At 42.5% G+C, this 26406-nt stretch overlaps 2 protein-coding genes across 3 annotated transcripts; one reads left to right on the top strand and one right to left on the bottom strand.

Annotated features, from left to right (window-relative positions):
* Positions 1-798: 798 nt before the first annotated feature.
* Positions 799-22669, top strand: cunh10orf88 (chromosome unknown C10orf88 homolog). Of its 2 annotated transcripts, none has more exons than XM_076149668.1 (9): positions 799-1031; positions 1403-1581; positions 1664-1867; positions 1959-2019; positions 2177-2368; positions 2484-2606; positions 2717-2846; positions 2949-3156; positions 22475-22669. In XM_076149668.1, coding segments are annotated over exons 2-9 (1065 nt in total). In that variant the 5' UTR covers positions 799-1031; positions 1403-1435; the 3' UTR covers positions 22476-22669. The 2 variants fall into 2 exon arrangements, with proteins under 2 accessions (XP_076005783.1, XP_076005782.1); XM_076149667.1 differs by lacking the exon at positions 22475-22669 and adding an exon at positions 4989-6341.
* Positions 7586-20713, bottom strand: LOC143000369 (serine protease HTRA1B-like). Its single transcript, XM_076149666.1, has 10 exons — positions 20051-20713; positions 15358-15457; positions 15137-15251; positions 14940-15029; positions 10429-10623; positions 9646-9678; positions 8881-8995; positions 8737-8794; positions 8552-8647; positions 7586-8168 (listed from the first exon to the last, which is right to left on the bottom strand). Exons 1-10 carry the CDS (start codon positions 20499-20501, stop codon positions 8000-8002), a joined length of 1422 nt encoding a protein of 473 aa, XP_076005781.1. The 5' UTR covers positions 20502-20713; the 3' UTR covers positions 7586-7999.
* Positions 22670-26406: the final 3737 nt, after the last annotated feature.

Raw genomic sequence — 26406 nt, 5'->3', positions numbered from 1 at the left:
AACAGCTCTTTCAAAATAAAAGACTCACTGAAGACACAACAACAACACTGAAAATTCCTGAAAGTAATAAGCAAACTGGTAATAAAAGACTTAACGAACTAAAAAAACAAACTAAACAAAACCAAACAGAGTAATAAACAAACTCCAGAGTCATACGGATCCTGATCCGATCCACTATCCAATAACATTGGCCCTGTGTAATCAGAACATTTGAGGGAAAGCAACAGTGATCCAGGGGTCAGAGGTCATCACTAACCTTCATGCCATTGAAAGGAGTTGGCCAGGTGGGGTTCTCTGTAGGTCATCTTGAGACAGGTGTGTGTGATATGTGATAAAATGGAGGAAGTACAGAAAACTTAAATGTTTCAGACCAAACCAAAGTCTGAATTCAACAAAGAATGTATTTGAGGAATTTAATCCATCCACAGAATGATACAATTCCAGCAAAAATAACTATATTATTTCCATCTTTTCTTCTATACACATAAACCTAAACTGATCACTGATCATCACAGAACACGCCATTTCCTCTTTTTAAAGGTCAATACTGTCATCTACTGGTCATACTGTAGAAGTGGCAACAGTGGAGCCTGGATGAAAGTAGATACTTGGATAGAAGGTTTTCTTAATATTTGAAATTGTAAATTAACATACACTGTTTGTAGTTTTCAGGTATTGTTAAGTGACTTTGAACAAAAATCGATGGATTGTTTTGTTTTATTCACTTAAATTCGTATTCGCAGTGAACTATCCAATCAGCGTGCAGAAGCCGGCATCGCGTGAGTCGCTGTTAAATGACGTCAAGGCACAACATCCCAGCTGACGGCTAGCTGCTAAATGTGTTTGAATTGTTATTACATTGAGTTAGTCAGTTAAGTTAATCAGTTTATGATTTTCTCAACGCGGAAGTAAAGTTAATTTATATTTATATGTTATGTTCGGTCAACCTCTGAAGACATGCGAGAAGAAAACATCAGAAATCTGAAGAAGAAAAAAAGGACGTGAACGCACCATGCTGAAGCTGTACTGAGGTAAATGCGGCTAACCGGTAGCTAGTTAGCAGAATTAAAAATAGTATTAAATGTACTTTTCATGTAGCAATTATCATAACGCTGTTGAACAGAGGGTTCATTTACTTGCAACGATATAAAACATATCTCTCTACACTTGCTGTACTACATAAAATGGAAAGTGTCAAAGAGGAAACTACACATTCACAGTTTGTTCTTAGTCAGGTGACTTTCTGGTCATTTAATTTGTCCAACCCATCTTTTCTGTCCACCCTTGTCTCTTGTCGCGTCTCCTCACACGTCATCGTTTGTGGTCTAACCTGTCTCCTAAATGGCGTCACTTATTCTAGTCTCTTCCTCCCTCTGTGTTCCTCTAAACGCTTCTCTACCAGCAGGGTTCACTGTCTGTGTCCCCCGTAGCCATCATGGGGGACGTCACTGTGAGCGTGGGAGCTGCTTGGACCTGTCAGGATCAGGGACGTCTGTCTGACATCCTGCTTCCTGTTCGCATCAGCGATGAGAGCCGTGACAACGAGGAGCTCAGTCGCAGGGAGGAAGATCTGATCGATCGGTATGAGGAGGGGATCAATCCTCTGTCCTGCACGTGTCTTGGGAGATCTGCCATTTTAACTCTTAATCTCTGTCCCTGTCAGTTGTGGTCCGGTGTTGCTGGAGCAGACAGAAGAAGGTTCTCCATGTGTCCTGACGCTCCGTTGCAGCCCGGACGCCAACGCAGGCATCAACCGCTTGCTGGTCGTCAGCGAGGCTCGAACCGCAGAGGTGTACGGACAGACAGGAGAGTACTACGGAACAGGACGGGGAGAGAGAGACGGCAGAGTCCAGACGGAGAAAGACAGGTATCCTCACAGTTATCAGCCACCTGTAAAACTATATTTCTAAGGAAGTTGTTCTTGGACATTAAAGCAGTGTGTTGTCTCTCACTCCCAGGGGACCTTTCTACAGGAAGCAGCTGATCCTTGACAACCCGTCCACATCCTGTGAATTGAAGGTGAACATTCAGTCTTAGCTTGCTTCACTTGTCATGCTATTGTGTAGAAATAAGCTCCCCACAAGTTCATTAGCATTTAATATGTGAGTTAAACTAAAGCTGTTTTGGTTAAATCAGCTGTCTTGTCTTTGTCTTTGTCTCTGCTTGGTGTCCCCAGCTGCTGTCCCTGGCTGGTAGAAACGATGTTCTTGTGCGTTGTCTCATCGTGGGTCTCCAACCGCTGCAACCCTGCTCGCCCAGCGGCCCCAGTATCGACATGCAGCAGGTGCAGAGTCTGATGGAGGATATGGGAGCCAGCCTCTCTCCGGGAGCCCAGAACCTCATGGACATGGTCCAGTTCCAGCAGCAGGTGAGAGACAGGAAGTCATTCACGTCTATAATCGATCATCAATAGGAATTTATGGGGCCATGTTTCAGTCCCATCAACTTCACCTTGCGTCCTCTAACCTCTGGCTTCTCTCCAGAACCAGTCCGCCTCGCTGGGGGGCTTCCTGCCTCTCCTGATGGGCGGTGGAGCTTTGTCTGCTCTGGTAGGAGGAGCCAACGTTTCCCTGGCTGCAGCCCCGCACCGGACCCTCTCTGCCTGGGTAACACCACTTTGTTTCAGCATTTATATGTCAGCAAGCATGTGGTAGTTATACTACTTATGAGCTAATGTTGCTATGTTTTGCTATGTTTGTTCTTTATTTCACTGTAGCCTCCAGCCGGTTCTGCTGACCCTGCAAATCAAGCTCCACCAGCCCAGAATGAAGCGCTCTGCAACGGTTCCATCTCCATCTCCGCCCCCTCGGGCACACAACCGCCCGGTTCCAACGCACAGAACCCAGGTAACAGTCTGCAGGTCCCACAGAGCGCCACAAGTGGAATACAGAGCAAAGTCATGAAACTGTGACCTTCAAAATAAAATATGGATCTGTGTTTGTGTTCAGTGTCCAGTGAGAACAGAGGCCCATTGAGCGGCGCCCAGCTCACAGAGATGATGTCGCACTTCCTGAACCAACGGGATCACGGCATGTCTTTGAGCTCCGCCCCCGAGTTCCTGCCCGTACTTCAGAGCGTGTGTGGCCAGGTGACGCAGCTGAGACTCGACGTCGCCGCGGTGGCAGAGAGGGAGAGGAACGAGAGCAACGGCGCATGGTGAGTATTTGAGTTCTCCTCCTGTTCCCCAGCTGATGGCCTCACTGTGACGCGCCTCCATGTTGTCAGTCGAAATGGCTCCACCTTGTGTCAGGAAGATAGTACTACTTGGGTTTTGTGACACTTTCAACAGTTTTGTGGTTTTAGGACACATTTATCTCAAATATTTATTGTTTACTTAAACAGATTTAAAAAAATTCCTTGGTTGATGGTTGACATGATTAACAGTCACACAATCAGAATCCTAAAATTGTAAAGACAATGAATGAAGCAGACAGTAACACTAAAGGCCCTTTGATGGTTGTGCGTCAGTCTGTGTTTGCGGCCAGTGTTTTTTTCTCCACATAGCGACATTCCTGCAGTAGCAGAGTATGAGGATGAAACAAAGACTCATTTATTTCCTGAGAGAATCGTTGTTGTTCATGGTTCGCGGACAAAGACGTTTTATTTTCACTGCAGAAATCACCTGATGTCCTCACAGCTCCCACCGCCTCTCAGCAGAATGTTCACTGATACAGAAGCTGTCCGGCTGCAAACTAAATAACAATGGCTACAAACTGTATGAATGTATGTCGATTGATAAGTTCTGAGCCTTACATATATAGCACCAACCAATGGAGATGTGTGTTCAATACAATCTCCTTCACTTAATGCTCTTATACTGCAAAAAGGTTGCTGTTTCTGAGCTCTGATGGTTTCTTCTTTGGAAAGAGGTAAAAGTCAAAGGGGTTAAAATAGTAAATAGGTGGTGTATGGTGGCTGCTGAACTAACTTAAGGCAGCAAATGTGGCGAGCAGTCGGCAAGGATATTGTCTCCACGCTCCAGATGTCTGTCCAGTTTGTCCATTGTGGCGTTGTACACAGAGCTTCGCTAAGCTTGAAACGTGTAACATGAAATGATTGAGCTGAGTCCAGAGTGTGTGTGATGAAGAAGCTCTTTGTCAGAGCGAAGCGGCAGCAGAGGATTGAGAGCAAACAGTCTAGTGCGAGTCCAGACCCGGACGGGACTGCAGCACAGCGGTACGTCTTTGTCTCTGTCCAACTATGCATCTGTAGAGCCGACCAGCTGTGTCGGCATTTATTGGGTTAATTTGAGGATTGGACATTTGAGTGATACTTGATGTTCCCTATATTTAGGTGAACAGATGGGGAAATAGAACAGAAGGGCTCATTAAATGACCTCACTTTGTTGATTCTGTTTGTTTGTCTTTTGTAACATCAAGACATTAAGAATCTTCTAGAAACTTCTCAGTCTTTGTTTACACTATTGAGCAAAATTGCAAGTACTTAGGTGTTTTGGGGCTTTTGTGTTGGGCGTCATAGTGAAAGTTGCATTTGATCCTTCAGGTTGACATATTAGCTGTTGCTTCTGAAGTACTGTATTGCCGTGTTATGAAATATTAAATAACAGTAAAGTAGCTCTGGACACTGAAGTAGCACATCAGCTATTAAAATGAAAGTATAAATCCAAGGTTTTCCAACCAGCAGCTGCTGTTGTAAAATGGGGAGGTTTTCCCTTTTAGTTCTCAGTAATGGAGACGTCGCTGAGCACACAGACAGACAGCGACTTTGGTGGAGACAAAATGTAAGAAGCAGCTGCAGCCAGGGTTTCCTCTGGCTTGCGGGAGAGGCCAAATGCCGAAGCTGCTAGAGTAGCGGGATTGGCTCGAGAGGAACCGAAGGCGGTTAACGACTCTCTAAGGTCAGAATCGGACTTTTAAGTGAAGGTCCTAACAGAGATGTCATCAGTGGTGGAATAAAACTCTTCCCCGACAGTCTTTGCTAAATCTCCGGTTATCCTCCTCATACTCCTCCTCCTCCTCCTGCCATAGGGAGTTAAACCCAGCCATGGAGCACCGTCTGGAACAGATGGAGAGGAGGCTGAAGCAGCACATAGACCATCGCGTTGACGCTCTGGAGCAGAAGCTGGAGAAGATCCTGCTGGACGCTCTGCCGATGTCGGGCTGCAAACAGGGAACCACGGTCAGCACGGGAACCATGGCGACCCCGGAGGAGATCCACTCGCATCCCACGGCGCCACCGCACTGATGCCCATCATCAAGACCCACTAAAGAACTAACACAACCTGTGAAACCTCCACTGGTTCACAAGTCATCACTAATACCTTGACCAGGGAGAATACTGGTTTCTGATTGGCTGAGGTGATAAGGATTAAACAGCTGTTAAACAGTAAACACTCTACTTCATACAACATAACCAGAGAAACTAAAATAAGGAGGAGTTAACCCGACGCAACTCCACTTTGTATTTATTTTTGGATTTCTTAATGCAAATCTCTTACAAACATCCTTTCTTGCAGCATCGCCACGGTAACAGTCTTGTAATAACTGAGTCTGATTTGAAACGGCGCACGTGAATCCATCACTATTTGGCGTTCTGCACGTCTGAAATCATCAAAAATTGTGGAACAGTTTGGGGTTTAAAAAAAATCGAAACCGTCTTGGAACGAATCCCAGATCTTCCGCAGAAATCAGATGTTCCTCCTAACAAAACAGTGTCATGTGGCTGCACTATGTTCTGCTCCAATTTGGATTCCACAAAGAATCCAGAATTTAATGGCCGACGACGAAATATGTCTGTAACCACGGCGAGTTTGAGACAAGGTTCCTAAAACAAAACTGGATCATGCATGAAGAGAAACCAGCCCCAGCAGATCACTGTAATCAATCATCACTGTCAATCACACACACACACACACACACACACACACACACACACACACACACACACACACACACACACACACACACACACACACACACACACACACAGGTTATGGACGTGTCAATCCATCATAGTCTGAATCCTGCCTAATTTAATTTTCTTGCTTACTGAATGTTAATGTAGCTGTGATGTTTAACTGGTTAATAAGAACAAAATGGCTCTGACATTTTAAAGAAATGACCGAAATTTCGAAGTGATGCATCACTAGAAGGTCGAACTGTTAGGAAAAGTGTTTTTAATGCAGACACTGTATTGACATAAAGATCATGTTTGTAACTTCTGAGCTTCTTTTTGCCTGTGATGTTCTGTAATGTTTTTTTTAAATAACAGTAAATAAAATCTATTTATAATCTACTAAATTGATGCAATCTTTTTTGTGGATGAACTCAACCCATTATACAATTACTGTACACATCTATTCATCTTGATCTAGACCTGCATTTCTTGTATTATGGCAATCAAACAACTGCAAAATGGTTTCAGTAATCTGAAACCTGCTTTAACCTTTTACATTTATAAATAGTTAAAGGAGCTGATTGATTAATACATTTTTCATGATTCTAGGAAAGTTCTAAACAGGGAAATTGTCTTATTTACTATGGTTGAAACTTATTATGCAAATGCACCTGCCTACTAAGTGTGAATGAGAATGGGAAAGGTGCAGAAAGGGAAACTTGAATAATTAATACAAAACCTTTGTTTCAACTATTTATAAAGCAAAGGAAGAAGCGGTGCATGTTGGGGAAGTACAGCGACCTTTAGCAGCATGTTTTGTCAGATTGCTATGCTTGTTTGGCAATCAGACTCAACTCAAAATGACTCAGAAAATACATGCTGACAAAGCACACTTAAATTAATGGGTATCTTCTCTGGCAATATATTAGAAAAGGAGTGAAACCAACCAGTGTGAGATTGAAGGCCAGACCTTCCAGTAACACTGAGTCATAAATGGACCATTAAGGTCACAGAGAGGCTTGTTATGTGGAGAACCACATGTTAGGGCTGGAATTTCTATTTCCCGAAATATGAAGAGAAACAGAAATGTCGATTAGAGCCAAACAGCTAACCGACAACCAGCTGTGACGCTGAGTCATCAAAAGTGAATTGGGTCAGGGATTATGTAAGGACGCTGATTATGGAGGATGTTGAGGTTTGGTTTGAGACATGAATCAGCAGTGAGGCCTTACAGCACTGGTGTCAAACTCGAGGCTCGCGGACCATATCCGGCCCGCCACGTCATTTTATGTACAACATAAACATTTTGCCTTTTACTTTCCTTATTTATTGATAAAATTTCAGGTTGTTCATAATATGTTTTGTAAAAAGATAGTTCAATAAAAGTAAACATTTGCAATATGAACTTGTACCTCTTTGCACTAAAACAAAGGGAGTCGTCCATTTATTGGTTATTATGCTATGATTTTTAGTAATCCGGCCCACTTGAGTTTAAATTGGGCTGAATCTGGCCTCGAACTAAAACGAGTTTGACACCCCTGCCTTACAGGATCGAATCTGCTCTCATCTACTGTGTGAAACCTTCTGGAAACAGGAGAACTGGAGTGGTACCAGAACTGTTCCCTGAGGTATCCCCATTGTGGAATCTAAACAAAAGAGTAGTTGGATCAAGGCTGTTAAAGAAGACCACACTTTTAAAAATAACTTTATTCCCTTTTTGAAGGTCAAACACAAAATAAAACAACAAATACAATTCCATGAACACAACAAAGATAGCATGATAACCTGCAGGAACAGCTGGGTAGTGAAGGATGTTAGTGGAATACAAAACAGTCAAGGTGAAGAGAAACGGCAAAGTCGAGGAAAACCTCAACTAAACGGTGAAGAATGATGACTGTGGAAGCTTCAGTTCCCAGGGTGTTGAACTTTGACCTTTTGAAGGTCTGCGTGTGAGCCTAAAAGCATGGAAGTGTAGTAGTACAAGTTCTTAAACGCAGTGGGCGTGACCCCAGGCACTCACGCACCCCTATTGGTTGCTTGGTTTTTCAAAGCGTTCATGATTGGTTGAAAAACACTGAGCTCCAGCTTGGGATTTGTTGACTGGGTTTTCCGGTCGTCGTCCCCGCCCCCATGAGCTGAGAGGTCAAGGGTCAATCTCCTCTGGGACGAGGGTGATCATGACGTCCTCGTTCCCTCGCCTCACCACCGTTCGCAGCGTATTGTCCCGCTTTATGGCGGCGGTAACATCGCTGGCTGAGGCGATTCGCTCGCCGTTGATGCTGATGATGACGTCACTGTCCTGGAGGCCAGCTCTGTCGAAAAAGAGGAAGCGTGGAGGGTGAAAGGTCACAGCAGTGTTTGATTGGGCAACGTTCTGCTTTCATGTCCAGCTTTGATTCAGCTTCCAACAACAAAACAGCTGCTTTAAAGCCAGAGGTGACTTTCCATCTCCCTTACTTAGAAACTTCCTCATGATGAAATCCTCATTCCTGACCCTCCACACCTCACCTGCTGTTTGCTCAGGTGGGAGCTTGTGGTCACTTTGGACATTTAGTTTATGTGGCTCACAAAAAACTCTATTTACTTAGTGGGAGTGAGTGTGTACTTTTTGAAGATACGGCTTGAAAAATCCCCTCCTGCTCCTCTACCCACTCCCCTCTTTTGGGAAGGATAGATCTTTGGGAGATTCACTTACTTGTCAGCTGGAGTGCGGCTGAGGACCTCGATGACGTACGCTCCAGAGGTGACATCTGGGAAATCCGACTGCCTCTCCTTCAGCTCCTTCGCCAGCCTGAGGGGACGGAAACGGAGAATCATTAACAGTTCGATACGTGTATATTAAACTGCTGAAGTGTGATGTAATGGGAAATCGGAACTTACATCGGTGTGAGACTTGTCATTTTGACACCAATGTATTTCTTTACGTGAGACGTTTTACCTGAGAAATGAGAGAAAGCATCTTCGGGTTAATTAACGTCGATCAGAAAATAATGATTTGTATTTATCTCATTAATTGTATCGAACCTTTGGCCTGTCTGTCATGTGACTCTGCCAGGAACTGTCTGATCTTATCTGAGGGGATGGCGAAGGAGATCCCTGCCGTAACCTTCAGCGTGTTGATACCGATGACCTCACCGTCCTGCAAGATACAACCACACGTACAAGCAATTAAAAAAGTCACGTCCCTCTTAGACCTCATGATTCTGCGGTTCCCTACATCCCTGGAACGCCCCGCAATAAAGCATTTCCACATGAAACTTGTTAAAGAGTTTCAAACGCCACATGTACCCTCTGTAATAACACGGCAGGCTGAAACACAGTTATAATCAGAGTCAGATGGAACCTGCGACCGCCTGCCAAAAAGTGACCCAAGCTCTTTATTTATCCTCAGGACTTTACGGGACCTGGTAATTATTTATATGAGATTACATGCGTGTACCTCTGGTTGGCCACATATGGATCTGGTCATGAGAAACTCTATTGTTTGCACAGATAATGAGAGATTAAGCAACAAGCGAGCGAGCGGGCCTCCATAAGAAAAACCCATAAAAGGATTCTTGGAGAGATTTTCGTTTTTCCTCCGAACATTCAGTTTCAGAACATGAAAGACGGAAGATTAACAGATTATATTTATAGTGTGTTTGTGTGCGTGTGTCTCATCCAGATGGTTTAGGGCGAATTTGAGAAAAGAGTAGAATAAGACGTTTGTGCAAAACAAATAAAACGGAAAAGGATTGTATTTTGAAATAAAGCCGGTTAATGAGGTTTATCAAGTTTTCCTTCACTCACCAGATTGACTAATGGTCCTCCTGAGTTGCCGTACTGCAAGGAAACAAACAAACAAACAGCTGTCAGATACAAGAACTAAACCAGACATTTATTTCGTAGCAATAGTGTTTTCATCATGTCGTCCTCCATTCTTAGATTACGTATTTTATTTTATTATTTCTCAGTAGTTCTATTTTCTTTCTCAGACGTTTTCCATTTCTTTAGTCATTCACTCACATCTGAAAGTTATTGCCTCAGTATTTTTATGGTCCCTGGCAATCTTTCCCAACTCCCAAATCATAGTTTTGCCACAATCCATTCGCTCTCTCAAATGTTTTACTACCTCTAAGTAGTTATGAGCTCCTATACTCCTTGATTCAATGTTTCCAATTTTAGCTTTTCCTCTGCAAATCAGTATTTTCATAGTTGAAGCGTAAGACAATTATGCTCGCTTGATTCTGCAGCATGAATGTGTTTTTGATGAGTAAAGGCCTGATCAGCTTGGAAGACGATAAGTCAACAAAGTGTCTTTAAGAGACTTGGAAGACAAATGACATCACATGAAACAAATGGCATTACATCATAAGAGACACACAGGAAGAACACTGGAGAGACAGAATAAAACCAAGCTGCATGTTTGATGGTCACGAGGACAAGAGGACAAGACAGAACAGAGACAGATAGGCTCATGGACCAGATGAGGGTCTGGCATGGAAACGAAGTATACTGGAAGAATAAGCCTCAATCTTGTGGTTCTCATCATCAAAATCCACACAAATTGTTCCGTCTTTGCGACACACTCACGTTGATGATGGCGTCAGTCTGGATGTAGTCCATGTCTGAGTTCCGGAGGCCCAGTTCTTTGCCTCCCCTCTGGGTCGTGCTGACGATGCCGGTGGTGACGGTGTTCTGCAGGGAGAACGGGCTGCCGATGGCAACTACGAACTCGCCGGGACGCAGGTTGGCTGAGCGGCCGAGCAGCAGCACGGGAAGCTTCATCTGAGAGAGAGAGAGAGAGAGAGAGAGAGAGAGAGAGAGATAATATGAAAGAAATGAATTGTTAATGATAATAAATAATCAAAGCCATTATGATGATAGATTTAATAGATTAAGGTGAAAGAAGTGGCTGCATGTTTAACACACACACACGCACTCACGCACACACAACTACACACACACACACACACACACACACACACACACACACACACACAGAGTAAACAGCATGTTATTCCACCTCCATCACTGTTTTGCTGAGTTTGCTGTGGATTTCCTCAGTCAGCTCTCTTTCTCTTCATTTATAAACCACATCACTGAACTGTAAACCCTAAACGTACGTAGGCCGCAGCTTGTTTCCAGCAGGACCGGGCCACATGTCACTCAGGGTCGCTGCTGGACTCCAAATTATTCTCAACTCCTTCAATTTGTGTCTAATGTCTAATATGTTATTTTTTCGTGTAGGTAACCAACGTGTGTGTGTGTGTGTGTGTGTGTTAGTGTGTGGACAGACAGACTATCCTCTCTTTTTTCCATAACACAACATTGGGTTCACTCAGTCTATGTATTACAACGGTGTAGACCTTCACAATAAAAGCCTCATGAAATTAAAGGTTTCATTCACTTTGTCCCACTCACTTATTTTCCTCCACTCTTTTATTAACATACAGTCTAGACTGAAAAACATGACATTGTACAATCTAACAAAGATCAAGGGGACCAAGTCAAGAGAGGCAAGTCACAAAATATTATTATTATGAAGTGTACAGTACAGAAAGACAGACAGGAGACAGATTTTAGCTTGTTCAACAAACTCCAACCTACTGACCTACTTCAGCCTGAAGCGGAGTGGAGAAGCTGAGACATGAAGCAGGGTGATGTCAGGACCCAGCTTTCCACGCCACACTCCAAAGAGCGTGACTGCTGTCGACGTGTGTGTGTGTGTGCATGCCTTGTTTCCCCACTAATGACAGACACATGTTACACATTTCCTCTGTTAAGTAACAAGCCTAAGGACTCTGACCCACTTACATTTTCAGAAAGAGAGAGAAAGAAGGAAAGTATATCCGTTCGTTTCTTCTGTTTCTCTTTTTTAATGCATCATTTCTGCATTTACAAGGTTTTCTATCCCTATCAGTACTTTTATTTTACATTCATGAGCACAAAACTTTATTTTACTGAACTAGAGAAAGAAAGAAAGAAAGAAAGAAAGAAAGAAAGAAAGACAGGTGAAATAAAGGACATGAGTGAGAGTGACAGAGAAGAGAAAACCACATGCAGGCAGATGTGACAGATGTGTTTCACATCAGGGCAGCTGAGTGACGAAGACATTTCCAGACAAACTAATGAAGAGATGAAGATGCGATCCACAACAACACGAAATAAAGTTTTTTTTCCTTAAAAATGCACCCCCACTCTGTCTGTGAGTTTGTTGAAGAGGTCAGAGATTCGAGAAGACTTCAGGTGTTTACCTCTCTCTCTCTCTCTCTCTCTCTCTCTCTCTCTCTCTCTCTCTCTCTCGCTCTGTTGATGATCTTAATAAATAGGCGTAGGTATGCACTCTACCACCCTCATTAGCTTCTCTACCAGCCTGTCTGAAGCCGTAGGCAAGTTTAGAAATTGAACTGATTGTCCCTGATAATGAAGACGAGCCTCACACACTCATATCCATAAACACCAAAGCAACCAATGTGTCCTGTGGTTATGAATGGGAGCATTCAGTAGCTTCTAATCAGAGCTTTACTCCACAGGCTGAATATAAAGCTGCTGTGTTGCTCCATCCTGGAGTGTGACCAGCAAACACAGTCTACCAAGCCTCCCTGCAGGAAAATGAGCGTGTTTAGCGCACTGTGGTTGTTAACCATTACAGCACTTTGTCCAGATTACTAAGCATACAGTCTGTGGTATAATTTCAGGGACGCCAACACGGCAACAAAGCAACCAAACACAAAGAGTATGACGGCACAGAGACAGGATTCCCCCCCTACTCCCTCTCTCTCTCTCTCTCTCTCTCTCTCTCTCTCTTTCTCTCTCTCTCTCTCTTGCTCTCTTTCTCTCTCTGTCTGTCTCTCCTTGTCAATTATCTGTCAGCCTCAACTGCTCTGCCTCTGTCTTTCATTTCATAGAGGGAGCAGCTATATATCGGCTCCTGTCCATCTGCCTGTCAGCCATAATATAGCAGAAAACCACTGAGCAGTTTTGTGGGATTTGATGAATAGAGGAAATTTGATTCAAAACAATGTGTCCAAAATTCTTCCCTTCACCTTTCAACCTCTGACTGCATGTTCATATAAAACAAAATGTTCCAATACAAAGCCTGACCCTGTGATTGCGGTGTAGCCCTCTTTTCCTCTCCTCTCCTCCTTCCAAAATGTGGATAGCTTACCTTAACATACAACATGAACGTTTAATTAACACATTACGAGCCCATCAAGAGGGAGGCCCTTGTGTGTGATGTTGAACACACACACTCTACCATGAATATCTACTATTAAACTATAAAAATAAGGGAGAGTACCTAAATGCAGGATGCGGCCTCTTTGAGCTGAGAGAAGAAGCAGGAACCTGCAGGGGACTTCCTGCTGGGACCAACCCCAGATCTAAAGACTAGTGCCTTGGTCAAGGGCAATGGCAGGAGTATGTTTTCTCCACTACATACATATGTTAGGCCCTAACATATGTTTGTAATGGAGAAAACATACACACACAACATTCAAAGTCCACACAGGAAGGAAGGACCAGGGCAGGCACTGGATTTGAACCCCAGACCTTCTTGCAGTGAGACAACTGCACCACAGTACTACCACATTTGATGTTACATCCTCTGGAACACATACTTTCAATAATATATATAGGTAATGATTAACAATAAGATCACTGAAACATAATAGGGTAGAACATGACTGAGTGACTGACATTACTGACACTGACAATCACCACAATTTCAGATTATACAGCATTTCTAATAGAGTCTAATAGCACTGACTCCAGCTAAAATAGTGAAAATGATGATCAGTAATCTCCAAGATGTCACAGTGCATGTGACAAAATAAAACAAATAGATAAATCAGTAAAAAACAAAACAAATAAGTAGACAAAATGTTCTTAGCTAGAGTCAGATGTAAGACAGACATAAATTTTCCACTAATTCAGCTCAGCCAAGACTGGCTTTGGATTCACCCATGGATGAGTCATGTTTCTGACTTCCTCTTGTCTGCATTCCTTCCATGTTTGCCGGTCACCACAGTATCAATTTCCCTGAACAGTCCCCAAGAGTAAGATTGCCTAATTGTCCCTAAGATTGTCGCCAACACACACTTTGTACATCATGTCTTTGCTTAACGCTCTAGAGAAAGCGATCGTATCTGTGAGACGGTGAAGACGCTGAAGTACTGCAGCAATTGTGGCTTTCTACAAACATTGCAGACCATGAAACTCCAAACTAGAATGTGGACCTCTCCCACCTAAAACATGCAGCGCAAACCCAGGATTGCCTCGGTCTGGACCCTCAACTATTAACTTACATCCTGCAGCCTCAGCATGTGTGTGTGTGTGTGTGTGTGTGAGTGTGTGTGTGTGTTTTTTTCTGTCTCTCTGTGACACAGAACAGCTGATCCACAAGCAAAAATAAACACAGAAACTCACTGAAATCAGCAGAAACCAACAGTACTTTGACTTTTGGTATCAGACCAAGGTTATGTGAAGTCAGTTCAATCAAACATGGGACTACAGGGGGCGCTATGATTTAATGTCATGTAACAGAGCTTCTGAGTTTTATGGTGAAATGTTGCTCTAATGTCAGATTCTTCACTCTGAACTGCAGAAACATTAACGATTTCAAAGATGAATGTTGACAACATAATTCATTCTTTTCAGACCGTTTCCGTGCCAGGAGATTTATATCAGCTGAGTCTGTTTTTGGCTGATGGCATTTCAAGATGGGAGAACGGATGTTTATGCAGAAATGGCATAAACAGACCTTAACCTTGACTTTGGCCCTCCAGGAAACCCAAATTTAACTGTGACAATCGGGTTAAAGTTTCAAACACAGGCATCCCATCGTCCTGCACCAAAACAAGTCCGTGTGAGAGCAAGCAAACCCAAATGACCTCGCATGAAAGGACCTCCTCTGCACACACTGTATCCATTTTCATGACTCATCGTATTATTTTTGCTGAGGTGGCTCATGCCTCAAGTTAAAACCGGAGAGCACCGAGAGCACCTTCTCAAATAAGAAATCAAACAAAGAAGAGAAGAGAAAAGGAGGAACATTCGCAAGAGATCACACTCATCAATCATCCGTTTCAATTGCAGCTCACCGGTGTGGTGATCTTGATCAGAGCGATGTCGGCCTTCTCGTCCACGTCCTTGATCTTGGCGTCAAACGTGGCTCCGCTCTTTAGCTCCACCTAGAGAATCGAGACAGATACTTCACCCTCTGCCACGGTCACACTGCCTGCCACTGCCCTAAGGATCAGACTCTGGCTTAACCCCCAGATCATTACGTCATACCAACCTTAACTCTGTGCTTATTGGTCACCACATGGGCGTTGGTGACAATGAGTCCATCCTCTGAGACGATAAACCCAGAGCCGCTGGCGACTGCGACCTCCCGCTTAGAGAACATCATCCTGAGCAGAAAACAAGACGGAAAACTCTCATGATTAAACACAGCAAACAACAATACGAACCCCAAAGTCGTGTGGAACTTAGTGTTTAGTGCTACTAAGTTCTTACGTGCGGTACAGTTCAATGTGAACCACAGCAGGTCCTATCTTCTCCACCACATCTGCAATGAAGTTGTACTTGTAACGGAGACTGTCCGGGTTCTCCTGACCTGAGGAGAGATTGAAATTGAGCTTTTAGTTTTGTCCCAGAGTGAAAACAATCTCTGGATTAAGCGATAATGTAAGTAGAGTTCATGATGATGTCTGAGCCAAGTATGAGAACTGTAAATCCTATTTTATAGCTTAAATTCAGATGACATCACTCCCTTAATCATCTGTGCCAGTTTAGATTAAACCGTAAATGTCTGAAGGTTGCAAACTTGCCGCTTGTTTGGCGTGACGCCGTATCTTCTGTATCGGTCGTGCAAACTTGAATTTCCTTTGAGGCGTGACGACCCAAAACTGTAGCTGCTGTGTAAAACCAAATCCAGATGTGGCCTCAGTATATTAACTGTACATTAGTGAGCAGCTGCAGAGCGTCTGCTGGTGCTCGCTGAAGACACAGAGGAAGTGACTCAGAGTTTAAAGACAGATATGTAGAGATAGCTGAGGGGGTTTAGAATGATTTCAGATCTAACAGTCCATATGTCACCAACTGTCACCTTATATAACCTATTTTGTTTCAGTTCGTTGGCGCTGCAGTTCAAACATCTGTCCGTGCTGCAGGTCTTTCTTCTCTCATTTCTCATTTCTCATTTGCGATGTTTCGCTTCGACCTGCTGAGACCAGTGAGGAAACACCCCCTCACATCTGTGCCTGCCAGTGCACCACTGCTCACAACATGTTTTCTAGAAACAAAGTGACGTAAACACAGCCCACGAGATGAGACACATTGCCATGGATTCAGACATTGTTTAACTTCCTGTTTTCCTAAAATCAGAGTAAAGTCACGATGCAGCCACCTGTTGACCTACATCCCTCCTACTCTGGATATGATGTTTACATTGAATAAGGTCTAATTTAGGTGTCAGAAATAAATAAATAAATTGGTTTTGTTGTATTTTCTTGCTTTCTGCATGCAGATGTTGGTTTAAATTATAAACAAAGCCTTGAAATGGTGTTTATCTTCTGGCTATGATTTTCAAACAGCATATCAAGTTCAAATTCAATGTGTTTGACCTGCCAGATCAACAGCAAAGAACTTCAGAGTGTCCTTAAATGTACCACCAAGGATAGTGTTGTTCATTCATAGCTACTATTGCCAAAGCAAAACATAAATATGAACCATGTGCGTCTGGGATGGGGGTCAGCACTTCCAAAGCTGAGGCCACGGCACTCTAAAATGTTGCATCATTGCCTCCAGATGAGGAGTGAGATCAACTATCGACCAATCTACTTTTCAGCCAAATTGAGTTTCCTATGCAGGGTTTTGGGGCACACCTAGACGTGCTAGGAACGTCTAACTAGGAGGAGACCGCAAGAGAGACCTGGAATATGCTGGAGGGAGTCTATATCCCATCTGGCCTGGGAATAGTTCACGAAGGGTCTCTTGTTGAAATTGTTTCCAGAGGAGTGTGGTGTGAAACAAGGCTGTTTACTTTCATGGCTGCTGTTACAAATCTGTCAGAGAACAATGTGATCAAGAGGACGTTGTTGTTGATGTAGCCAGGAAGAAATTAGGATAGATGGTAGTTCCTGAGGAGCCTTCTGTGCCACATGGTGAAATGAGGCCTGGATGAGAACGTTCACAACTGGGGACATGTTGGGATCCCCAGGAAGAGGTGGAGGGTGCGGATGAGTGGTGGACTATGGAAAGGTTGGACATCGGTGTGAAAACTGACAATGGTCCCGGATTTGTTTGTTTGTTGGTTGGTTGGTCCATGATCAGGTTGGTTGTATAGGTATACGGTTGTTCTTAAATGTGACAGTGTATTCAGAGTGTATCCTCAGGAGATCAAACTGCATCTGTGTGACTCACTGACCTACTTCAGCTGTCTATGGATTTGATCATTCAAACCAGTACCAGCAAGTCTCTTTAGGATAAAGGGGATACCAAATGTTTGTGGCAACAGATGTTCTTATAGGCCAGTTTAATGTGACAGTGAGGACATTTAGGCGGACAGATGGCAAACAACACGATTGACTTTTACTGATAGACATGACAGCATCTCATCTACAAGAATGTCGCTAATGGAGCAACAACCCCAAGTTTAACTGAATCTACTCCTTCTATCTTACACGTACCAATCCTTAATTTAGTGTCTTTGGACACCGCACAACCACATCAACTCTCACTACACAATCTCAGGCTTTACTGCACTGACCAGGATCATGTAGTTTACGAGTTGTTTAAATATAAGCGCTTCATTTTTACAACGTTTTAGCTCACTAATGCGATTGTGAAATGTTTTACGTTCAGTGATTGGTGATTTAAAAGTTTACAACCTGTGATAAATGGTTACAAGTTTACATTGTGAAGTAAACAATACAGTTTAGGAAACAGAATTGAAGCTTCTTCTGTCCCAGTGAAGTCTGGCTCACAGCAGAGAGGATGTTTGTGTCAGTGTCTGGAAAGTGTGTGTGTGTTTGTGTGTTTGTGTGTTTGAGTGTGTGTGGAGGATTGGTGTGTGCCAGCTGCAGCAACTTTGATGCGCAGCTGAAGTGTTGGAGCTGAATGGAAGCAGTCAGAAGGTCGACCTGCAGGATCCAGAACACCTGAAAAAACCTGACCAGCCTCCAGAAACAGCAACAAGTCACTGGTGGTTTCTGTGGGAAACTTTCTACTTTGGAAATATTCTACTTTTGGACTCCTAAGCATTTATATAACAGCTGGAATCATCACTTATTTTGCATTTAGCTTTCCATACTAAACAATAACAACACATGGCAACTTACATGACCTTCCCTTCCTCTCCTTTGGTTCCTTCTTTCATTCCCTTCCTTCCTAAACTAATGTGAAAACTTGAATTTCGCCAAAACTGTATATACTTTTCCCTTGGATTCCTTGGATCTATCCACACCCATCCACACCCACTCATACCTCATCAGATTTGTCATTTTGAATCTTTTCCAAAACAGTTTTTTTTATATCTCCTGGGTCAATTGTCTCAGAATTTGACCCACATTGTCCTAAAAACGTGTTGGGTCAAGTATAATCTGAATTTTTTGACCATTATGCTATAATTGGCTGCCAAAATTGATACAACAGTTCCATGGTTGTTGGTTTGTCATTGAGAGATGATGTCATAATCGACCTTGGCAGAGGTATGTGCTCTTTAAGTGCCTTCTAATTGAAGCTAATGCAGGTTTTAATGAACTAATCCGCAGATTGATATGTGTGTATATATGTTGGAATTTGTGTTTCTAATTACCAATTTCTTATCATATATGTGGACAAAAACTCACATCAGAAGTCAAATGAGATTCTTAAATATCACTTTCTGCCTGGCAGGCCTGAACGGGGATACAAATTCCTCCAGTTCCTCAAAGAGTTGAGTCATGGTGCAACTGTGTTTTGTGGACGCTGTATCCAGGCCTGTCAATCACAGCCAGAGGCAAGTCTGAGCTCGAAAAGAAAACTGAACAGAGAAAATGTTTTGATCTGCCCAAATCTGGGTTAAATAACGGTTAGTGTGACCCAGATATGTGTTACACAATCCACCAATCAGGTCCAAATGGTGAATCATCACAAAAGTGTGTATGTGTGAGTGTGTGTGTGTGTGTGTCACTGAGTTCCTCCAGATTTTGCCCTCAGCTCAAATTATTCACATCCTGAGAGACAAGCCCTCAGCAGCTCATCTGTTCATTTGGAAGAGGTCAAAGAGGAGAGGAGAGGAGAGGAGAGGAGAGGAGAGGAGAGGAGAGGAGAGGAGAGGAGAGGAGAGAGGTGAAGATGAAGAATGAGTAGAGAGAAAGAATTGAAAGAAGAAAATGAAGAGTGGGACAAAGAGTGAAGAAATAGAAAGTATAAGCAGGAAGAAGAGGAGAAGGAGAAGAAGAGGAAACAAGGAGGACGAGGAGAAAATTAAGATGAAGAGTAGTTGACCTTGTTGGACCTGACAGAATACTAGTGCAAACTACACACACACACACACACACACACACACACACACACACACACACACACACACAGGAATACTGTTTGTTTATGTTGGACATTGCAGGCACTCAGGATTTCCCGGCCTAACTTCACGACATAATGACCATGTTAAGATAACATGAATTGTTGTGTGTCTGTGTGTGTGTGTGTGTGTGTGTGTGTGTGTGTGTGTGTGTGTGTTCATGTGATGTGTGATTTATAGATGTAAAACAGCCCCTTAGAAATTGGTGCAGTGTGTGTGTGTGTGTGTGTGTGTGTGTGTGTGTGTGTGTGTGTGTGAGAGAGAGAGAGAGAGAGAGAGAGAGAGAGAAAGATGTGAAGTACAGCCCTCATCTGTGTCCGTAGAGCATGTTGTCATGGTTACGCAGGTGGGGCCTAACCCCCACAAAGTTTCAGGATTTTCCAGGTAACTTACATCGCACAGTGTTTGGGGGTAAATATCTTACTTTAAAACCACCAAACACTTCTTCCAGTCTACATTACTGTATTAATAACACATTATGAGAAGAAAAAAAAGATATGCATGTAAGAATGAAGGAGTGTATGAAGAGGAGCTGATGGAAAGATGGAGAAATGTAGCTGAATCTGTGTCTACTGCTGAGGTCGTTCAAGTTCTCACACACACACACACACGCACACGCACACGCACACGCACGTCTCTCACCTTTCCCGCAGGCTCCCCTCTGGATGAAGATCACCGGCGGCTGTCTCAGTTTGATCGCCCGGTTACTGACGCGCTTCAGCTCGCAGACGTTGCGGTAGGAGACGCCGTCGCTGCCGCACACGGGCTCGGAGCTGGTGCACACACACACGCCGGCCCTTCCCCTCTTCCTGACGCTGGCGGACGTCTCCACTCCATCGGCCACGATGCACTCCATCCCCTCTGCGCACTCGCTGCGGTCCCCGTTGCCGCCGCACGGCTCGCCCTCGCCGGACAAACACACCGGGCAGCAGTCGCACCCGTCCAGCACGTCACCGGCCAAACAGTCTGCGGGGATCGGGGCGCACTGAGACTTATCGCACCTGTCCGGACAACCGATGGCGAAGCGTTTGGTTCTTCGCGCCTCGGTGATCACACACACGGCCATGACGAACAGGACGAACCGGAGACGCATCTTTGATCTTTGGATAAGTTAATTTAAAGAAACTTAACGGTAAACAAAAACGGTGCTTAAAAGTTGAATGAAACACAGAAAAGAACGATTCTATAGAAAGAAGAAAGTTTGAGAGTGTGTTTCTTATTGCTGCGTTGCCGGTTGTGTGGAGAGATGCAGGCAGCAGATGTCAGCAGATGAGCTTCTTCCTGCAGTTGTCCTGGGTTTATAAAAGCTGGCAGGATTTCACAAAGCGCGATTGGAGGGTGTGTGTGTGTGACGTCTGTGGAGGATGGGATGGGGAGGTACATGTGATGGAGGTGGATGTGTGTGTGAGAGAGAGTGAGGGAACAAAGTTTGGACTCGCTAGTGACAGAAAATCTCCTGAGCTTCAACTTTTCATTAAATTCTTCTTTTTATGCAAATGAAGTGACCTGAAAACATGAGAATCTGAAGTTATTATCCAACTGCAAATTGCACACTTTACTTTTACTTTGGGTATATTGATATAAATAGAATCTTGTAAATGTAGAAAACGTATTTTAAAAAATGCATAAATTCCAGAGGACAGTTACTAAAGCAGCATGTGTGACTTAAACAACTACTTTTTTCATTTTTGTTTTGTTTTTTTCTCAACTGTACTTAAGTGTCCTTTTTAGTTTGAATTCAGTTTGAATTTTTCAGTTTTTCTTGTATCTAACTGTTCTTTTCTGATGCTTTTATTTTATTTTATTGTAAAGCACTTTGAATTGCCTTGCTGCTGAAATGTGCTGTATGAATAAAATTGCCTTGCCTAAAATTAAAGCCGGATAATCTTCTTTAAGAGAGCTCATACAGTGATTTCAATACCATACCATACATATGTGTTACCTGTGTGTATTTAGCATTTATATAGGACATTACTGCTTTTTCACTTTTAGTATATGTGTGAAACTGGTCTGTGTGCTGGTGTGTGTGTCTGTGTGAGACCATGTGTGCTGCAGATGCCACACTCACCAATCATCTGCTTTCAATAGACCCGAGACATCATGACACATCGAGATGCATCATAATCCTTTTCTCTTTCATATCCTTCAGTCTGTCTTATTATAATGTGTAATGCTGCAGACTCCAATGTTGCTGACCCACTGTTTTTACCACTTAAAGAGATTATTGTTTAAGTCATTTTTGGGGGATTCGGCTCTTTTAAACACCTGTGGCCAATTGTGGTCTCTAAATGACAATATCAGACTTTTCACTGAGAAAAAAACAGCCCTGCCAGTAACAGCAGGTCAGCCTGTTCCTCTGTTTCCAGGCTGACTGGTAAATATTGTTGTGTTGTTAACTCAGACAGCTCTGTAATATTTCCTCCCTGCTTTGAGACGTTACAGGGAAAAGCTTCTGCTGCTTCCAGGAGTTACTGATGGAGAGAAGAAGCAAAGGAAACCCACCCACAGTTGAATCCCTGAAGGGAGTTTGTGTGTGTGTGTGTGTGTGTGTGGGCACAAGGGTCCAGGGTTAAGATTTTATTCATTCATATTTTATTCATTTTTCAACCAGGTATTATAGCCTTACATGGAAAAAAAAGTAGCAATATTAAAGAAATTCAAAATTAAATAGCACAGGAGCAAAGTTTTGAGTCTGGAGGGTTAAATAGATGTAAATGTACAAACTGAAACGATCCCAGCGGCCGCATTCCCAGCTCCTGATTTGGTTGGACAGCTCATCAAACCTGTTTATGATGTGAAAACCGCTGGAGGCGTGTCAAAAACACTGATCTCCCTTTCCTGGAAATCCAGTGTGCGTGTGTGTATGTGTTAGATATCAATGTAATTCCACTCATGTTGAGTCAGTTGGCACTAATGTTCTGATTTCTGCACGAGTGTGTCAGAGATCGAAAAGAGAACAACAAAGGGAATTGGCCAACTTTTACATGTGCAGCTGTGATTGTGTATGCATGTGTGTACTTGTGTATATGTTTGACTGTGTTTGTATATGTGTGTTTGTGTGTGCAGATGACTCAGGCCTCCTCCATTCCAACCAAACAGTCCACAGGTTTTCATCTCGGTGATTGACTGAAACGTTTCCACCATTTCAGCATTTGGTCAGAGGCTTGATCCTCCTTTTGATCAAAATGAGGACAAACAGCATGGAATCATGGGAAAACCTGAACAGGTCAAAGCTACAACTAATTAAAGCAACATAGAAATAGTCCATTGCGATTAGGGCTAGTTATCACTGCTAAAACCATACTTTTAAAATGTTCTCTGCATCTTAATACCTGTTTCAAAATAAAAGCAATCGTCAACATAAAAGGCAAATAAAAGTTTTTTTTGTAAAATTAAGCCACATAATTTGTATTTGCAACTTTTCTACTTTGCTGTACACATTGTAGATCTAGCTGTGACAGAACTGCACCTGCTTTTGCAAATATAGCAGTATTTCAATGAATTCCCATCACAGTGCCCTCAGAACCTCTTGTTCTTTTCTCCCTGGCAGCATCAAAACTTATTCTTTAATAGTTTTATCCGCTACACTTATTGGTATTCAGCCTCTTCCTCACACATGGTCCCTTTTCTCTGAAGTGTATTAGCAGGGGCCTCTTTAAAATACACAATCAGAGCCAGCTTCTCTCCTGCTCCCATTTGTCATGTTAGGTGTTGAACCACAGTGGCTCTACAGAATAAATGACGGTAACGCAGTCCAGCACTGATAAAGCTGAATATTAATCACAGGGAAGAGATTTCAGCTAAGGTTGCGTAACAGGGAAAAAGCAGCTTTGTGTTTGATCAGAAGTGTCTAAAAGTGATCAGGGTGACGCCCACACTTAGGGAGGAAGACAAGGGACACGTGTGAGTAGACGTGTGCACCTTTGAGATTGTCCTTTATTAGGGTTCACATCTCTTTGCAACTTTTGATGTGGTGCAGAGAGAATAAAATAAATTCTGTGCCATGGAATGATTATTTTCAACACTTGATGCACTTTGAGGACAGAAACACATCATGTTGTTACTTGGTTCTTGTCTTGAAAATAGAGCTTGATGTGGATTGTACATAATTGTTTCGGCTTACATACAAATTTGGCTTAAAGACGCTAAGACAATAAAATATAACTCTGTGTTAGCCTTTGGTACTATGACAATGTGTTTCTTAGTCACTAATCAATCAAGTTGAACAGTATGTCTTCTCGTAAAATATTCTCCAGTAATCCAATCGTGTGGAGTGTGACTAAACACTTGAGCCAAAATGATTAAACCAGGAAATGAGAAGAAAAGCAGCATCAGCAGCATTCCTACTTTTCAGAATTTGCACAGGAAATGCCCACAACTTCAAAATATTCCACTACATCCTCCATGACTTCTTACATGGAAAGATGCTCAAGAAAGATGTGGAACAAAGTCAAACAAGGGACTATGATATCAGACAGCCTCTATGTTTGGAGAGCTGCACCAAAACCAAATCACGTCTCATCTGGAGAAACCAACTGAGCATTTACAAGGAAACAGGAGATCCACCTGTTGGAGCTGGATGGAGCAGATGGCTCCAAAATATCCATTAACTGTGCTGCTGTGTTGTTTTGGCTGAATAATGAATCAATCTGAAGTTGAAACTCAGGTCACACTAACCTTTGAGTGGATTTGGTTTCAAAATGAACCCTGCAACATTTGAGAATGGGACACTATTTCATACAAAACATCAAAACAGAGTTACAGATAATTTATGAGGCAGTTAAATTCATTGTTTGTGCTTTGGTTTATATAATCTGAATGACACCTTTCACCTGTAGATTAAAATACACATTGTATAAATATTGTGGTTGTTTGATATGGTTGTAATGGTGATCTAACAGAGTGAATAAATGACTCTAATGAGCAACACTTGTTTACATCCATTTGGAGATGAATGACTCAGCCTCTAAAGCAGTGAAAACTAAACAAAATGTACATGGAAAAGCTGTTGAACATACAGTAGACTGGACTTTGAATCTGTTTTTGAAATATAACGAAGAAATGGCTTCTGTGTTTCTTCCTTTAATTTAATTTGGAGAGATTGAACCCAAGTTCACACTTTTTCTGTTAATGTTTCAAATCGCTGAAATGCTTTCCAACATCAAACTCTACTAGAGCCACTAGAAGTGTTCGGACATGATGTCGTGTCGTCTGTGTTTGTCAAGATATTCTCAAAAACAAATAACTTTTGGGAGTTTTGGGGTTTTCCCTTGAATCCCTCAGCCTCTGCTGTCCAGATACACTAAAGCTCATGACGTCATTTGAAAAGCCAAATATTTTGGTCGATATTTTCACAGAGCTGAATGTAACAGCTGGAGAGAACCAGATGTTACATAATGATGTGAAGGGAGTGTTTGACATATGCATCCTGCCTACACACACAATGAAAAATAACAGTAATAGTGCCATGTCTTATTTCATCTGTTAAACTTTTATATTGATCACACCCAAATCAAACACACATAATAACTCATGGACTGTACACACACAAATCACATTTAATAACGTCTGTCTTATGTGACGCACACAAATGCGTTCTTGTACATGTGAACCATTAAGCCAGTGGTTCCCAAACTTTTTCTTTCTCGCCCCCCTTTTATAGATCAGAAGTTTTATCGTTTTTCTTATAAATTACTTGCGTGGTTTATGTCCTAATTATCCAGTTATGTGTGGAGTTCTGTGCATGAGAATACACTTCATTACTAAGTTACTTACTAAATCAATAGTCTCTAAGCAAGAAACAAACCGGCAAAAGAGCAAAAGAGCACAGAAGCAGCCACTGAAGCTGAGATGTGATAAATCGACTCAATTGCGGTGAACTTGATTTTATTACGATTTTCCGTGTATTGTTGTTGTCAAGGTGGGGCATTGATCAGCGGAGCACCGGAAGTGGACGTGTCGTATTTGCGGGGTTTCCTGGTCAGAGTTTCAGGACCTTGCATAGGTAAGACGTGTTTAGCCATGTACTAAATTAATAAATTTAAATTTGGATTATTCTGTTTAATAAATTACGTAGTTGCAATAATAAAAATTCCTTTACTGTTTTAAATCACTGCTGAGCTAAAAAAAAAAAAAAAAGAAGAAAAAAAAGTATCCTAAATGCCGTTTAATGTCAATTTCAGCTGTCTGATTAGCATATTTCCTCCTTTGCTTCACGCTAACAGGGAGCTAGAGAGCTAAACCTGCACATTCAGTGTTATTCCTGTCCCACCTTGACTTTCAGGTACGTTTAAATGTTAATATCTTATACAGACAAACACGCATATATGGTGACGTTGCCTGAAGTTTGTATTACTTTTGTGAAATGTTGTGTAAGTTTTTTTGAACGAGTACATTTCTTGTAACGGAGTGTCTTTTGTATGTATGTGTGTGTGGTTTCCTGGTCAATATCGGAATCTTGCATACGGAGCTAGAGACTAGAGAGCTTCATCCCGCTTCAATCTTATACCTGTCCAAACCAAACAAGATTCCAGTTCGTGAAGTCCAAGTCAAATCAAACAGCAATGCTGTCCCAATTATGTTCCCTTCCCCCATATTGTGCAATCATAGTAACAAGCTAAAATATGACAACACAGTCTGTCTCAAATTCCTAGCAACTTTGCCAGGTGTTTAAAGCTACTTGTGCAGATTTTGAGCCCCTATCACACAACTTGGACACCCTATATGTGTCCAATCTGTGCAATTCACTTTGATGTTGGTTCTTTCATCTCCCTCCACATTGGCCACAGACTCAATCGACAACATGAGCTAAATATAAAATAATATCAGCATCCTTCTTGGTAAAATAGAGCACTGAAAAGCTCCAAATAGTTTCGACAAACTGCAGGCACTCCACAGAAAATCCTAGTGGACATATCAGGCTGTGCAGCAAGGGCCAGATAAATGTTTTAATGACTCTTTGACCTGGTGATGTTCATCTTATGCAACTCCACGAGCGG

The sequence above is a fragment of the Genypterus blacodes genome, unplaced genomic scaffold (genome assembly GCF_046128005.1).
Source record: "Genypterus blacodes isolate CSIRO-AG114 ecotype Tasmania unplaced genomic scaffold, CSIRO-AGI_Gbla_v1 ptg000046l_1, whole genome shotgun sequence".
NCBI classification, from domain to species: domain Eukaryota; kingdom Metazoa; phylum Chordata; class Actinopteri; order Ophidiiformes; family Ophidiidae; genus Genypterus; species Genypterus blacodes.
Note: the sequence above shows the minus strand (reverse complement) of the source record. Positions and strands in the feature narration are given on the sequence as shown.

What these genes read in the sequence shown, in the direction of transcription:
- cunh10orf88 (XM_076149667.1), top strand. Translation starts at nt 1,436, where the DNA reads ATGGGGGACGTCACTGTGAGCGTGGGAGCTGCTTGGACCTGTCAGGAT. An exon ending in GTCCAGACGGAGAAAGACAG is followed by an intron (nt 1,868 to 1,958) that starts GTATCCTCACAG and finishes TCTCACTCCCAG; the next exon opens with GGGACCTTTCTACAGGAAGC. An exon ending in AACGAGAGCAACGGCGCATG is followed by an intron (nt 3,157 to 4,988) that starts GTGAGTATTTGA and finishes CTCCTGCCATAG; the next exon opens with GGAGTTAAACCCAGCCATGG.
- LOC143000369 (XM_076149666.1), bottom strand. Translation starts at nt 20,501, where the DNA reads ATGCGTCTCCGGTTCGTCCTGTTCGTCATGGCCGTGTGTGTGATCACC. An exon ending in TGATCAAGATCACCACACCG is followed by an intron (nt 10,624 to 14,939) that starts GTGAGCTGCAAT and finishes TCTCTCTCTCAG; the next exon opens with ATGAAGCTTCCCGTGCTGCT. An exon ending in GAGGACCATTAGTCAATCTG is followed by an intron (nt 8,996 to 9,645) that starts GTGAGTGAAGGA and finishes TGTATCTTGCAG; the next exon opens with GACGGTGAGGTCATCGGTAT.